The 14,264-nt window shown below is 34.7% G+C and overlaps 1 protein-coding gene across 1 annotated transcript in view; it reads right to left on the bottom strand.

The window, feature by feature from the left end:
• The window catches only part of LOC106663556 (discoidin domain-containing receptor 2-like), a 271,017-nt gene that overhangs the window by 175,629 nt on the left and 81,124 nt on the right, over positions 1-14,264 (bottom strand). Inside the window, exon 3 of the mRNA XM_024229012.1 lies at positions 9,543-9,648. Within this exon, the coding sequence (XP_024084780.1) occupies positions 9,543-9,648 (106 nt within the window). The remainder of the gene's footprint in view (positions 1-9,542; positions 9,649-14,264) is intronic.

Genomic DNA, 14,264 nt, shown 5'->3' with positions numbered 1-14,264 from the left:
GTTTGTTATTTTTTGTACCAAATGATCAAACGCATCAATAACTTTTTGATGCTAAATTTTTGTTAAAGGCAGTAGAATTTACTTTTGTTGAAGTTTTCAATTGTAACCTGTTAATAAACCCTATGCCTGGAGACGGAAGTAGCCACTTCACCATGGGTATCGCCCCGGCGAAATAACAAGCACGAGGAAGTTAGCCCTAACCAGTGCCTCCAAGATAGGGTAAAGGTGGAGTAAGGAATTTACCGATTCGACTAGCCTTTTTCAAGATCATAAATCACAGCTTCCAATGCGAGTGTTTCCCGAATTAAAGTGGCAACCAAAGTTTTCGCTTAATGTAGTGTCGGTTTGTAGCGGTACCCTTCTCAAACGATTCCTCACTTTCGTTAAAATTAAAAAGCCTAATTCAATGTGTATAGAGATTAATTTAAGTTAGAATAAATACCTTTATTATTGTAGATATCTGTAATTAGTTCAACTATCACACTTCTTTTTTTTATCGTTTCCCTTGTTCATAAATTACCACAATTAATTATTTTAACAAACCTCCCTTCTCAAGCAGGGCTATCTCCTGACTACCATTACTTTGTATCCCCGATGATAGTCAAACACTTTTTGGCGCCCGTAGATTTATTTTTTATTATCTATTTCAATTTTAGACTGAGTAAACCAGACTGTGGTTACACCATATATAAAAATTAAATTAAGACAAAATTTCTAGCATTCTCAAGCTCATTCTGACAACACGAGAATTCAAAGATTTCTCTATATTGTCTGCGAGATGGTGAATATTTAATTTGTTCGTTACCAACCATTTTAGTTTTCCAATCGTCACAGTGTTGCCTTTTGGCTTTTAGCCATCCTCACCGAAACACTGACACACTTAAGATGGCGAATGCCGAAAAATCTGATAGATGGATAGGCCGATCGAAATCATATGTAACGATAAGATTAAAACCTGAATAATTTTTAATGTCCTTTTTTTTTAAATATTATCCAGAGCAATTATTGTAGTAGTGAATACATACGCATTTATTGGTGAAAGGGTGGTAGTTTGAATTAAATTCAAGTGAAGACGGCAATCGAACCAAAGACGGCAAGTATACTAAACGAGGTAACTTGCTGACATGGACCCCCTAAGAGAATTACTTGCGATAAAAATATTTTTAAAATTATTTCTATTTAAAAATCTTTGTTTAGGAGAAAATTATATATAATTTAACCCAGAATAAAAGTTTATTTTCTCAGTATTTTTTCCAAACTTTATGGAATATGTTACAAAAGATTAACACGGAGTGAAAAACAAAACCAATTATTTTGATGAATGCTAAACAAATTATTGGTAAAAGAAGAGCAAACACGACCGATAATGAAAAGCGGGAAAGCCCGCTGTAATATAAATTTGTTATTATTATTTTTTTTTAATTTTTAACTGAGCGCAGGTTAAAATAGAAGAGGGCGGGTAAGCTAAATGTGCCCTCTAAATCAGGCCGGAAAAACGAAGCCCTCCTATCAAGAAAAGCATTTACACGGGGGTGAAAATAGCACTTTCATCCCTTTGACACAGCGATTAGATCAATGCTTAAAAATGAACTGTAATTAAAAAGAGACCCGGCCGGAAAAACTGGTAAATGGATTTTTTTATGCACACGGATCGAAAGATTATTTTTGTATCAAGAGAGAGCGAGTAAGAGAGTGAAAATGAAAAAAAGAAGAGAAAGCGAAAAGTAGGCAGACGGTGTTTGATCTGCGATAAGTTTTGTAACACGAAAGCAATAAAGTAAATGTATCTTTTCAATATATTCACATTGAAATTTTTAAATAAAATTTATCGCGATGGCAAACGGAATAATTTCACAAAGGAAATAAAAGAGTGACACTATATTTTTTAAAATACTGCAATAGGCATGAAAGACACGCAAAAGATGCTAAAATGTTATTTCAACCCGTTGAAAGCACAAGCACTCGGGATTTCGTGGGGTTTCCAAAACAGTTTCTAAGTGATTTAAACTTAGCAACTGTACTAGGCTACCCGTGATAGAGATAGTTCCTTCCTACCGTTCCGCAAGTATTATCTCTTATTAACTAAAGTTATTCAGGTTTAAAACGATTAGACATTCAACACCTTGAGAAGGATCGCCGAAAAAACCGATGAATACTATTTCAAAACTAATGTACATCCACGAAACACTGCAAACCTTGCTGTATAAATTTTGTATATTTATACGCATGAGGACAGCTTACGTTCAGTTATTAACTGAATATTATATATATATATATATATATATATATATATATATTATATTCAGTTAACCAATCCTCTTGATAAAATCTCAGCGCAGTTGAACAAGGAATATAATCTTCTAGGCGTCAAAATGATAAATCTAAATAAATTTCTTCGCAATTTATTCAATCGAAGATAATCAATAAAAAGCTAAATAAATAATTGTAGTTCAAAATAAGATAATAAAAGTTATAAGGACCACATGAGAGTACGCCTTCACCAAGGACCGGCCAAAAAGACAGATAAGAAATTATTATAATGATTAATGGCCACATTGAGGATCCAGTGAGTCTTTATTCTATATTTCTTGTTCATTTAATGTTCAGTTTTTCTTTCCAAGATATTTTATTTTTATTGTCCAAAAAGGAATAATGTATTTTGTTTATTTAATTTTTTTTATTTTTATTTATTAAAATTGTTTGATTATTTTGAATTATATTATTTTCGTTTTATTTACTATTATTATTATTTTTAAATTAATTATTCTATATGTGGGGTATTCAGTGTCACCAGCGGGATTCAAACCCACGACTTCGGCTAAATACTACTGGTCTGATTGATCGGAAGGGCCATTTGGGCTAACACAAACTAGCCGATCCAGTTTTTGATCTTCTACATCGTTGTTGTTTATAAAATAATGTTATAGATACATATTTACTTGCTCAAAATCGATTAAATTGTTATTTATTTAGATTTCTTGCATATTTATCTAATTATTACAACTATAGATATTAAATCTTACAACTGAAACTTGCCAGTTAAACTCTTCCGACAGCGGTGGCAGAGGGGTAAAGGCGTCCGAATTGTAATGTCTCGCTAGCGGTCCTGGGTTCGAATCTTCCCATGGATTTGCAATTGTGAATTATATGATTAAAGTATTGTATAGTGGTTTGCCCCTCTTGCTCCCGTTAGCCAATGGGTAATTGGATTTTAAGGAATTATTTATTACAGGGATTACTTTACGTTCCTTTTTTTACAACTGAAACTGGCTACATAGTAGTACAACTAAGCATAGTCTATAAAACATAAAATCGCGGTCTGTCACCGGCTAGATGCTCTAAGTTAGACTTGGTCTATATGAAATTAGAACTAAATGTAATATATTTTCCAATAAAGAATAACAAGAAAAATGTAAGCAAACAACAAAAATAAAAACATTTAACAAAAATTACTTCTTAGCCCAGTTAAGTTCAAGCCAAAGTTTTAAAATTAGCAGTCACAGTAAAAATGATATAACAATAGTTTATAGTATGTTTAATAACGCTTATGTGTTATGAGTAAATGAAGAAATTTTAAAAAATTCCAATTTTTTTGAGAGGATATTTTTGAGTGAACGCCGACCTCTATTTTTAAAAGCTTCTCGTTCATGAATTTTACATTCTTTTCCTGATAGCTTCCCCGAAAGAAACGAAAATGCTAATAATTTTTGATGGGGTGGCTGAGTGTGATTTGTGCTTCATTTAAATTTAATTTTTTAATTCTTTTTACTAGCAACCTATCGACAAATATTTCTTGATATCTATTGTTTTGATCTAAGTTTGTAATTGTTTATCATGCTTGTTTATTAATTAAGCAGGTATTATTGGAAGTTTTAGCCTACGGTTTATGAGCCAAATGAATTTACGTACATGGTAGAAAATACTGTGTTGTTGTGATAGTGTCTTTAGTTTTAGGTTTTCTATATATTTGACTTGGATTATTTCTTATGTACAGTTTTCAGTAAAAAAATGTTTAAAAAACCATCTTTATTTATTGCTTTTACTTATTTATACAAAAATGCCGGCCTTACAACAAGTTTGTAAAGACGTTTATTTGTATCATTCAGTTCTGAGTTACGAAAGAAAAGAGAATCCTCGTTGCCACATATCCCTTTTTAATAATCTCATTTACGTGACTGGAGAAGTTAAGTTTCTTGTCTAAAATAACTCCTAAGTATATAATTTTTTCAGTTATAGCAACTGGAAAACAGTTAATTGACATTTTCTGACAAACGATTGAGCGTCGCGTATTGACCTTAACTTTAGGGGCATTAATTTTAACTTCCATCCATTACTGAAACGGGACACCCTGTTTATATCCTCGTGCAGCCTCCTGACGATTGTTTCAGGTCTCCAAGCAGAGCTGCATATTGCTATACCATCTACATAAAGTGTAAGTTGGTAATTTCAAAACTTGTGCAGAGGATGTATGAATATGTGGAAAAGGGTTGGTCCCAGAATGGACTCTGGGGATTCCAGTGGCGAAGAAGAACGGATTTAAGATTATGTTGTTTATATGGACACAGAACGGAATTTTATATAAGAGGAAACTATTTCTACGATATACCGTGAAAATTCCATGTCAATCAGCCCTCGTACTGCCAAATAATGTTAAATGCCGTTTCCAGGTTGATGAGAATTATGTGCTTTTTATGGTTAAACATTTTTGCGGGCTTAGTAAAGGTCAAAGCAAACTGCTGATCCACTATACTGTTTTTTCCATTCTGATTGATGATACCAATGATTTTGCTCATTCCACTTAGAAGGCTGATTGGTCTCTGACTAGGCGGATGTCCCAGAGGTTTTTTGGCTTTCTAATAAAATGAGTTTATGGCAATTTGGGAATTAACTCCAAAATTCCTTAGCCTTAAACAAATAGACACGTGCTTTTCTAGCTATATTCTTAACCTTTAAATTTTACAGATTATCCAACCTTACTTATCTGTGGTTATTCCTAGACGCTATGTTTTCGCTAGGCGTTACGATTTCACACTCTGGACATTGAGTTAGCCGTGAACGCATTGAATTTCTAGGACACAACCCTGCTTACTGTATACTGGTAAGGTAATGGGAACCCTGAAATGATGAACTGGTTCGAAATATCTTCCCATGCCATCCACATTTTACCTATCACTCACCAGAGCACCATTGACTGGGAGCCATACCGAATTGCAAAATTATAACCGTTGGATTTGGATTGCCTAAAGTTTCTGATCTCTCTGGGATCAGAGTGTATTATCATCAGGGTTAGCCATACTTACAAACTGGGACCAACGCTGAATTTTGTGTGTTAATTTAGCTTGAACAATTGAAACCAGGAAATAATAGCTCCATAGTGGGTAATGCCTGTACTTTAATTTTATATTTGTAGTTTTTTTCTTAATTTAATAAAATAAAATATGTTTTGTGGAAGATTTTAAGGCCTGGAAAATATTTTAGAGGATGCATAGACCTGCAGCTTCTGGAATCTGAGTGAGTTGGGTCGCCCATTCCTCAATATTCCTATCGGCTGACAAATCCAGCGGGAATTCACCCAGGTTTCTATTCATCAAAGATCATAAACCAGTTTGCACGAGGATAATCGGAGACAAGGGCCGGCCTCTATTGGCAGGGTTTCCTTGGATATTTAACATTATGTCATAATTCACTAATTTCGTGGTCTGCTTGACCAATTAATACATTACAATTAATTAAGGTTTTTAGTTGAGATGAAAAAAGTGGTGGAAAAAAAGTTGAAAAATGGCAAAAGGAGGGAAAACTCATAAGGTGGGGTTGAGATGGGGAGTTGATGTCCGAGTGGATCGAGGTCACGATAGCTCAGATGGTAGAGCAGCGGGGTATCTAGCCGAAGGTCGTGGGTTCGAATCCCTCTCGTGCTAATAACTTTTTTTCATCTCAACTAAAAACCTTAATTAATTGTTATGTCATAATGATTTGACAGAGAAAAACAAAGATTTGTACAGCAAGAAAAAAACGCATTGAAGACATAAGGATAGATATAACAACTCGGAAATGGAAAATGGTAAGTCTCGTAATGAAAAAAACAGATATAGAAAAGAAAAGCAGCCAACTGGAAACCCATGATGAAATATTGAGAAAGACCAAACGTCCTGTTCCATTGCTTTCTTTTTTTAATAAACAATTCGTTATTAAATATTGAATTAACGCTGAATGTAAAAAAATGAACAATGGGTCAGGGTATTAGAAATACAACGTACTACAGTCAGAATGTTTTAATCTGAAAAAATATGGCTTCATATCACCAATGTCGATGAAAGTGGAATCCTGTCAAGTGATACTCCAGTTTTCACAGTTAATTTTTCATAATTAAATATGATACATGATCAAAAATCATAAAAAAATTTCGTATAAATGAAATATGAATATAACAAAAAAAACGGCAAAACGAAGGAACAAATCAAAAATTAATTATATAATTTACTGTCAACTACTTACACATAACTAATCAATAATAAAAACCAATAAGAAAATGAAAAAATAAAAGAAGGAAGAAAAGCATCCTTAGATGATGAAAATATTTCTAAATTGTATAAACAACCGTAGGCGCATTGATATGGCCAACTATGTTCATTTTCCAGCAAAAGCTATTCTTGTTTTTTCCACTTTGAATTTATTCATTCCCCACCAACTACTTAATTAATGTACACTTTCTCGTAAATCTGGAATGAATGGATAGTGAGTTCAAATACTAATTCCTAAATGGACAAATGGGTGACATTGATACCAATTTAAAGAAAGTTAATTTTTTACTACATAAACCGTGTTCACCATTCTTATTTATTTACGCTTTTTGTGGTCAATTTACCAAGTTACTTCTTTCATTAATTATTCTTTCTATGTAAGGTCTTAGTGGAAATAAATGAAAATGGCAAAAAGAGGGAAAATTCGAACGGTTGTAGGTTGAGATGGAGAGTTAGTGTCCGAGAGAATCGAAGTCACAACAGCTCAAGTGGTAGAGTAGCGACGTATTTAGCCGAAGATAGACACTTTTTTTTCTCAACCAAGACCTTATATAGAAAGAATAATTACTTGAAATTGTTATTTATATTAAATTTTTTTGTATTCATTATTTAGTATTACATAGAGACCTTTCTATCACAATCAATATTTCATAATTATGAACGCAACTTGTTGCTGACGAAGTGTGGTCGGAAATCAAATTTTTCTTCTTTCTAGACCACCATCCCAATTTTCATAGAAGATGATGACAGGAAAAATTAACGAAATTATTACAATTCTAATCAAAATTTGCTGTGCCACAGTTAGTTCTTCCGTTTTGCGAAACATAAATATGCGACCTACACCAGCATATTTGTGACAATTCTAAACTTTTGATAACAAACCCTAATTAATAACATTGTTTTGTTCAACCCAAAAGCAATATTAAAAAGGGAATTAGCCGGAGCTGTTATTCCAGAGACCCCGACGGACTCCCGCCCGAAGTTGCTTCGATCCCGTGATTTGTCAATTTTCAGCGAGGAGAATGTTCTTATGTGATTATATTCGTTTAGTTTTTAGTATTTACTTTTTCTTTAAAAAATATTGTTTCTCTATTTCTATCGTTACAATCAAACATTGGTCCTCCATTGACCGCATTAAAACTTTCCCTCCTATTTGTCATTTTTCAAATGTCGTGTAATCTATTTGATTCTCGGCGACAAATGAAATGGCCTCGGAGAGCTTTAGTGAAGTTTACTTCATTTTGCTTATTACATTTATTAGGTTTCGTGGTCCGCTTGACCAAATAAATTCTTAGTAGATGATGGGGTCTGCGAGTTGGCGAACTCATGTTGAACCGGCGCACGGGAACTACTAGGTCTGTCTACACTCGCGGGTTTGATTGTTTGAGTTATTCAAACGCGTTTCGGCATTACGCCATCTTCAGTGAAAAACTCAGTTTGCCGAATGCCGAAACGCGTATGAATAACTCAAACAAACAAACTCACGAGGTAGACAGACCCAGTAGTGCCCGTGTGTCGGTTCAACATGAAATAAATTCTTTTCAATTAATTAAACTTTTTTAATAAAGGTTTTGGTTGAGATGAAAAATCAGTGTCACAAGCGGGATTCGAACCCTGAATTTTTTATCTCAACCAAATCCTTAATTTAAAAAAGATTAATTAATTGAAAAGAATTTATTTGGTCAAGCGGACCACGAAAACTAATAAATGACGTCTAAATTTTCGTAATAAATTATTGTATCTAAAAATCACGCATTTTTCGCTGTTGCTTTACCAACTGGTTGTGATTCAGTAATCAAACATTTTATTTATTTATTTTTAAAGATTTTGCAATATTATTATGGAATAATTATGTCCTCATGAAATACCTAATATAGTATATTATGATAATAGGTATTTAACGTCTCTTCTGTTTCTTAATTAAAAATATTATTTGCACTTTATTATGTCTTTATTATATATGAATAGTGAGGTGAGTGATTATATGATTAGTGAGGTCAATTGATAAATATTTCAGTATTCTGAAATAAAACCTAACTTGACAGACTTATATTCGATAAATTTGTGATATGTTTGGATATCACGAAAATCGTTTCTGACGCAACCTTAAATGTATGGGGCAACTGTTAGGAAAATATAATTTCAAGGGTAAATGCAATGTCATGGCTGTGTAAGAGGCAAATAAAAGTGTTATCTTTTGTTTGTATAAAAGGAAAGGCGTGCTTCACGTATGAAGGTTTTTCCGAAAAAAGGACCACGTCTCTCCTGAAGGAAATATATGATAACAATGAGCCGGGGTTGTTCTGGAAGAAAGCTGGATGAGGCACAGCATGAAACAGCGGTGCGGAGGGGTTGTTGTTGCCCAATGTTTTTCGGAAGGATGTTTGCGAGGGGGTACGTCACTTTTCTTGGCCAGCGGCGAGGGACGGAACCTATTCCCGTTTTATCCGCACTCACTTTAGCCTGTACCTTTTCTCATTGGTACATTAAAAAAAAAGCTTTTCTTTGTAGTAACGCCTTTGTAATTAGAATGGAATTATATTAACCACCATTGGCTAGTTAGAACAGTTCACTCGTTCAGTAAATTTATAAAACGTAATCCTAAAACCAACTGACAAATATGATTTTTCAAAAAATTAACTAATTTAAAGATTTTAAAGTTGTTAATTAAAATTTTGATTAGCCCCGGTCTTCAGAAATTATAACTTCATTTAATGTATCATACTGTATTTTCTCCCGGACCATAAGAACCAACCTTTTTTGGCCGAATTCAAGTCCAGGACAATGAAAGGATTTAATTAAAGCAGAACGCAGCTACAACTCCGGTTAATTAGGAAATTGCAAAAGCCCCCTGCCAACAATATTTTCAATTTAGATTCAAATACAGGTTTCGGCTATCGAGTGTAAGGCGAAATGAGCCATACCCCTCCTTCATCACCATCGTGCCATGTCGGTTTAGCGTGCTTGCCCCGTACGTTGCCGCGATGAAATTTATTCTACGAGGTTACAGGAGGGGCTTACCTTGCGTTCTGCGGGCCGACGGACTTTGTTTCGTACGATGAGCTCGCTGATATTGCAGTGTCTGGAATCCGTCCTTCTTCCATTCCTAAAGCTGCTGAACACTCGCCTGAACAAATAACAAAAACAAATAAAAACTGACTTCATTGAAAAATTTATTATTATAAGGTTATATGAACAACGTATCTCATAAATATAAAACGAATAAGTATGTCTTTGAGTTGCAAGAAAGCTAGAATATTTAACAAAACAGATCAATAAAGCTTATTAATAAAATTAGAAGATCATCAATCTAGATATTCCATAATTTGGCCGTTACCTATCATCTTCGTCGGCCTCTCCTTCCCCTATCACTGCTACTAACATTAAGATGTGACTATGTATTTACATTTTGCTTTTAATTGTTTTTAATTACCCTTTTTATGATTTCAGGATAATGTAGGCACACATGAGACTCATTTCACTTTAAATGTTGTATTGCTCAGAAGTAGAGATATGAACGTCAACGAATTTGCTTGTTTTATTGCTAACTGAAAATCATAGCTCCACTCACGATAGCACACCGAATCGAAATTTCACAATCATTGGAATCGACAGCTCGGAACTGTAATGAAGTCAGAAACTGAAGTTCCAGTGGATCGAGCAACCTTATTAGACTTTTTTTACGTGGGTTCGTAACACAGAGGTTATATCAACCCTCGCAGTGCCGGTGTTTTTGAAAGAAAGCCCATTTGTAATTATGTCGGCTTCGAATGCCGGGCCACTGGATTCGAATCCCGGACCTTTACCTTAAAGGGATGAATGCCGTTCAACGTCTAAACCGTTGCGGCCACTGACGCCCCCTTTGAAGACAATATAGTCGAGAAAACCGAACGAGATGGATCCGAATTCTGGACACTAGATCCAAGAAGATTTTGAGATGTATTTATATCGGCAGATACTCTGCAAACCGTAGTGGTTTACAAATGAACAGGTGCTTTGCTGAATGAGCAAACCGAAGGCACTTCTGCTCACGTAAAACAAATGAAAAACACCAAATCAGGGACATGTGATGCATGGAGCATTTTATGAATAGGGAACCGTGCAGTAAGAATTATTCAGAGCTCTTGGCTAAAGGACAAGGGACGGTGGTTGGAATGCTCGCATGTGAACGTTTTCAGGGCTGCGCCCAACAAAAGACTATATGCAATGTTGCTTGAATCGCCTACTTTCGAGAGAAGCATGCAAAAACAAAAAATATTTAATTACTGAAACATCACAGAAAAGTTCCACTTTAATAATAAACTAGAACATTCGTTGATAATAATTTGTAACGTAGTTTGGTTGATTACTAAAAAAAAATATACCGCATAAAAACAGGTGTTTATATACAATACAGCAAATATAAGCTATATTTAACATAATTAAAATGAAATATCACGAAAGACCCTTAAAAATCCCGAAAGAAGCTAAGTATTAGAATTTATCGCCTAAGATGGTCTTGAGACTTAATTGTGTTTTCAGCTTGGGAAAGTCGTGAAAGAAAGTCCAAATTAATTTATTGCGATTCATTTAGTTTAATCTCGAGTTTCTAGGCTTTGCGCGAGAGGGCGAGAATGAGAAATTTGAGCTCGGGCAAGAAATAAAAAGAGAGGGGCGGCTGAAGAAAGATCTATGTAGTTTCGTTTTGATGATAAGATCCTTGTGGAAAAAGCCCCCGGTCGTAACAAAGCTAGTTCCGATCCGCTTCTCCGGTTTCTCCTCGCACTAAATTATTGCAAAAGGCTGGTACTTTAACGGAAATAAATCCTGTCCGAACAGGTAAGTCCATTGAATCAACGAGATTCATTACCTAATTGGTTCACATCAATTATGTAGGGTGCCTCGGTTCATTTTCAAATTTAATGATACGCATTGTGACAATTCTGTTAGTCAAAAAATATGATTAATGAAAAGTTACAGAAGCATTGAAAAAAACGTTATTAAAAACTTTTTACAATTCAAACAGATTTTGTGATTTAATTCAACCATACTGCATGTAATGATATACAAACGAAACGTTTACTAAGTGTTTTATGCCGACTTTACAGGCCTAATAAACATTCTCATACTTTTAGCTTTTCCCCTTTGTAAGCACTAATTGATGTAGTGAAGAGTTGACCTTAGCAAAGATTTATTTCTGTTCTTCTGCGGCACCGCATTTTAGTATATTTTCATCATACCGTGGTTTTTGTTTTGGAACTTGCATTTTAATTTTACTAGAGATCGAAGTCATTAAATGTACTCAAGCAATCCCTTCGGATTCCGTTCTTTCCCGTTTTCCTCACCTACGTTTTCATGTCACCTTTGATTTCAATGCTTTCGGGCGACATTTTTAGTTCCTCATCGACAGGGAACGTATTAAGTAACGAGTATAAAAGTTCACTGTTAAGTCTTTTTCTCTACTCGATCACTTAAATTGTTCTAATTTTTTGATCCTACATTGGGTATCATATTTCGGCACCGAAGTGGTAAGTTAAATTCCTAAGTCCGGATCCTCGCAGATGACTATTTTGGACGATGAATGTGGTTTGGAAAAAGGTAAAGACATAATGGTGCCTATATTAACATCTGTATGTCTATCCGCATCCTTTCCTTCAACATATAAATCCATTCCAACTTTCCCCTTATCGAAGTCTTCCATTACTCAATAGGTACGATAAACGTAAATTAATAAGTATATAATTTTAAATTTGAAAAATCAAATTTAATAAATCATGAAGGACACATATTGGTAAAAAACGAAAACTTTCTACATCAAACTTTTGAACTGTATACCTTTTTCAACAGGGCCCTCAAACTCTTCAACTCAAACTGTTCAAAAAAATTAATTATTACGAATATGTGCATTTTTACAATATTGAAACGTACATCATTTCTTTGATATTTAGCTCTATGGCTGTTCTTTTTAATAAAAAAATATAATATTGAAGTTGTTTGTGAGTAGAGATTTGTTTCTGCTCCTTAATCCTCTTGCTCCTTCCTTTTTCTACTTCGTCTTTTGTCTCCTCGACTCTGCCATCTTAAATGTTCGTTTTGCTTCCGGATATCAACTAGTTTTTCCGAAAGGATTTTTCCCGTTTTTATTTCCTCCTGTCTAATTTTATCCTGTTTCTCTTTCGGTGCCTACCTGCTTTCGATTTTGCTGCCTATAATTCCTACAATCTGCATTAAACCTTTTTTCTGCTTCTTATCAAGTATTCCGTGTAATTTCGTTAGAATTATTATTATTTTATTTCCGTCCGAAAGTGATTATAGTCGCTACCAAAGTAGCACGAGTGACGCGTACAGAGCCTTCGTTCTTCAGCCGTCACAGAGGGTATAGGGCGAAATTACAAGAGACCCTTCATGGTGGCACACAAGAAGCCCTATTTTAAGGTCGAACTTACCGCCGTGTTGTGCTAAGAGTGGTTTGAGTCAGCGTACAATCAACACCCTCAAGTCATTGGGGCTGAGCACCCCAAGATGCTCTTGTCCTTGTCCTTAATAGCCCTCGGTTCGTTGCTGGGAGTAGCGGTTATATGGAACAGGAGAGAGGCTATAGTCGACCCGACCAACGACATCCTCTCCAGGAAGTGCCTGGAATTGAATCATAAGACCGACGACGAGGAAACGGACACGATTGTCCTGATGGGCGGGTGAAAGTTAAGGCTGGGAAACTCGCTCCTTCTTGAATTTTGAGCGTACCGGGCGTACTCGGAGAAAAATTATTTAGCTAATTGTAGAGAAAAAAACAAGCTTCGGTAAACTTACATTTTATCATTTAGGCACGAACAGGGTGGATACGGAGGGTAATTCTGTTTTTAATTAATTAATTAATTTGTTTTATTGCAATTGTTATGCCACCTACTAGGACGCCTAATTACATTGGAGATAATAAATATACATTTTTTTAAATAAACGTAATATATGAATACCATTTTATTGTATATCCTCAGTATTTTAAACTGAAAACTTTTTATATATAAATTATTATTGTTCATTTTGGCAGTTTTGTAAAAATCAGTACATCATATACATAGGATTTTAAATGTTTAATGCTTTACAATAAAATGTTAGATGTTTCACTGCAGAAATTTTGCGACGAAGAATGTTGATTAAAAGGGTAGCTCTGCTTGCTTTCAAAATAGTTTTAGCAAAAATCCTTCCACGCTTTTAATTTGTCCTTTAACCGGCATATATCGTAGTCGTACAAAACTGCCTCAACCTGTCTCCGTGCACGGTTTCATTAGCAAAGATTATAAGATTTACAAATGACGGCTCGCTCCCCGGATAATAACAGTGAATAATGCCCGTAGATTAAAAGCTTAGTCTGTCTCCGAATGTACGGGTAGGGCGAGCAGGCACGACGTTTACATTTTAATCAAATTTATTTCAAAACTCCTCGCGGTGAACGTCTATGTAATAATTGGTTTGTTTATAATTCGAACAAGGGATTGGTGATTTTTTTTTCGTTTAACACGCATTTAGTACCTAGAGTACTCTTCACGATGGTCGTATGAAAAATTTCTACTTTTCCTCGTTTCTTTATTAACAGGTTACTACTACAGTTAATAACTTCAGCCGAAGGTCGTGGGTTCGAATCCCGCTCATGATAACAGCTTTCTCATTTCAACCAAGACCTTACATAAAAAGAATAATTAATTGAATGAAGTAATTTGATCAATCAGACCACTAAACATAATAGATTTATTAATAACGTTACAA

This window comes from Cimex lectularius, unplaced genomic scaffold (assembly GCF_000648675.2).
Source record: "Cimex lectularius strain Harlan isolate CLEC.00 unplaced genomic scaffold, Clec_2.1 scaffold174, whole genome shotgun sequence".
Taxonomy (NCBI): Eukaryota; Metazoa; Arthropoda; class Insecta; order Hemiptera; family Cimicidae; genus Cimex; species Cimex lectularius.
The sequence above is the reverse complement of the archived record's forward strand: the minus strand, read 5'-3'. Positions and strand labels throughout refer to the sequence as shown.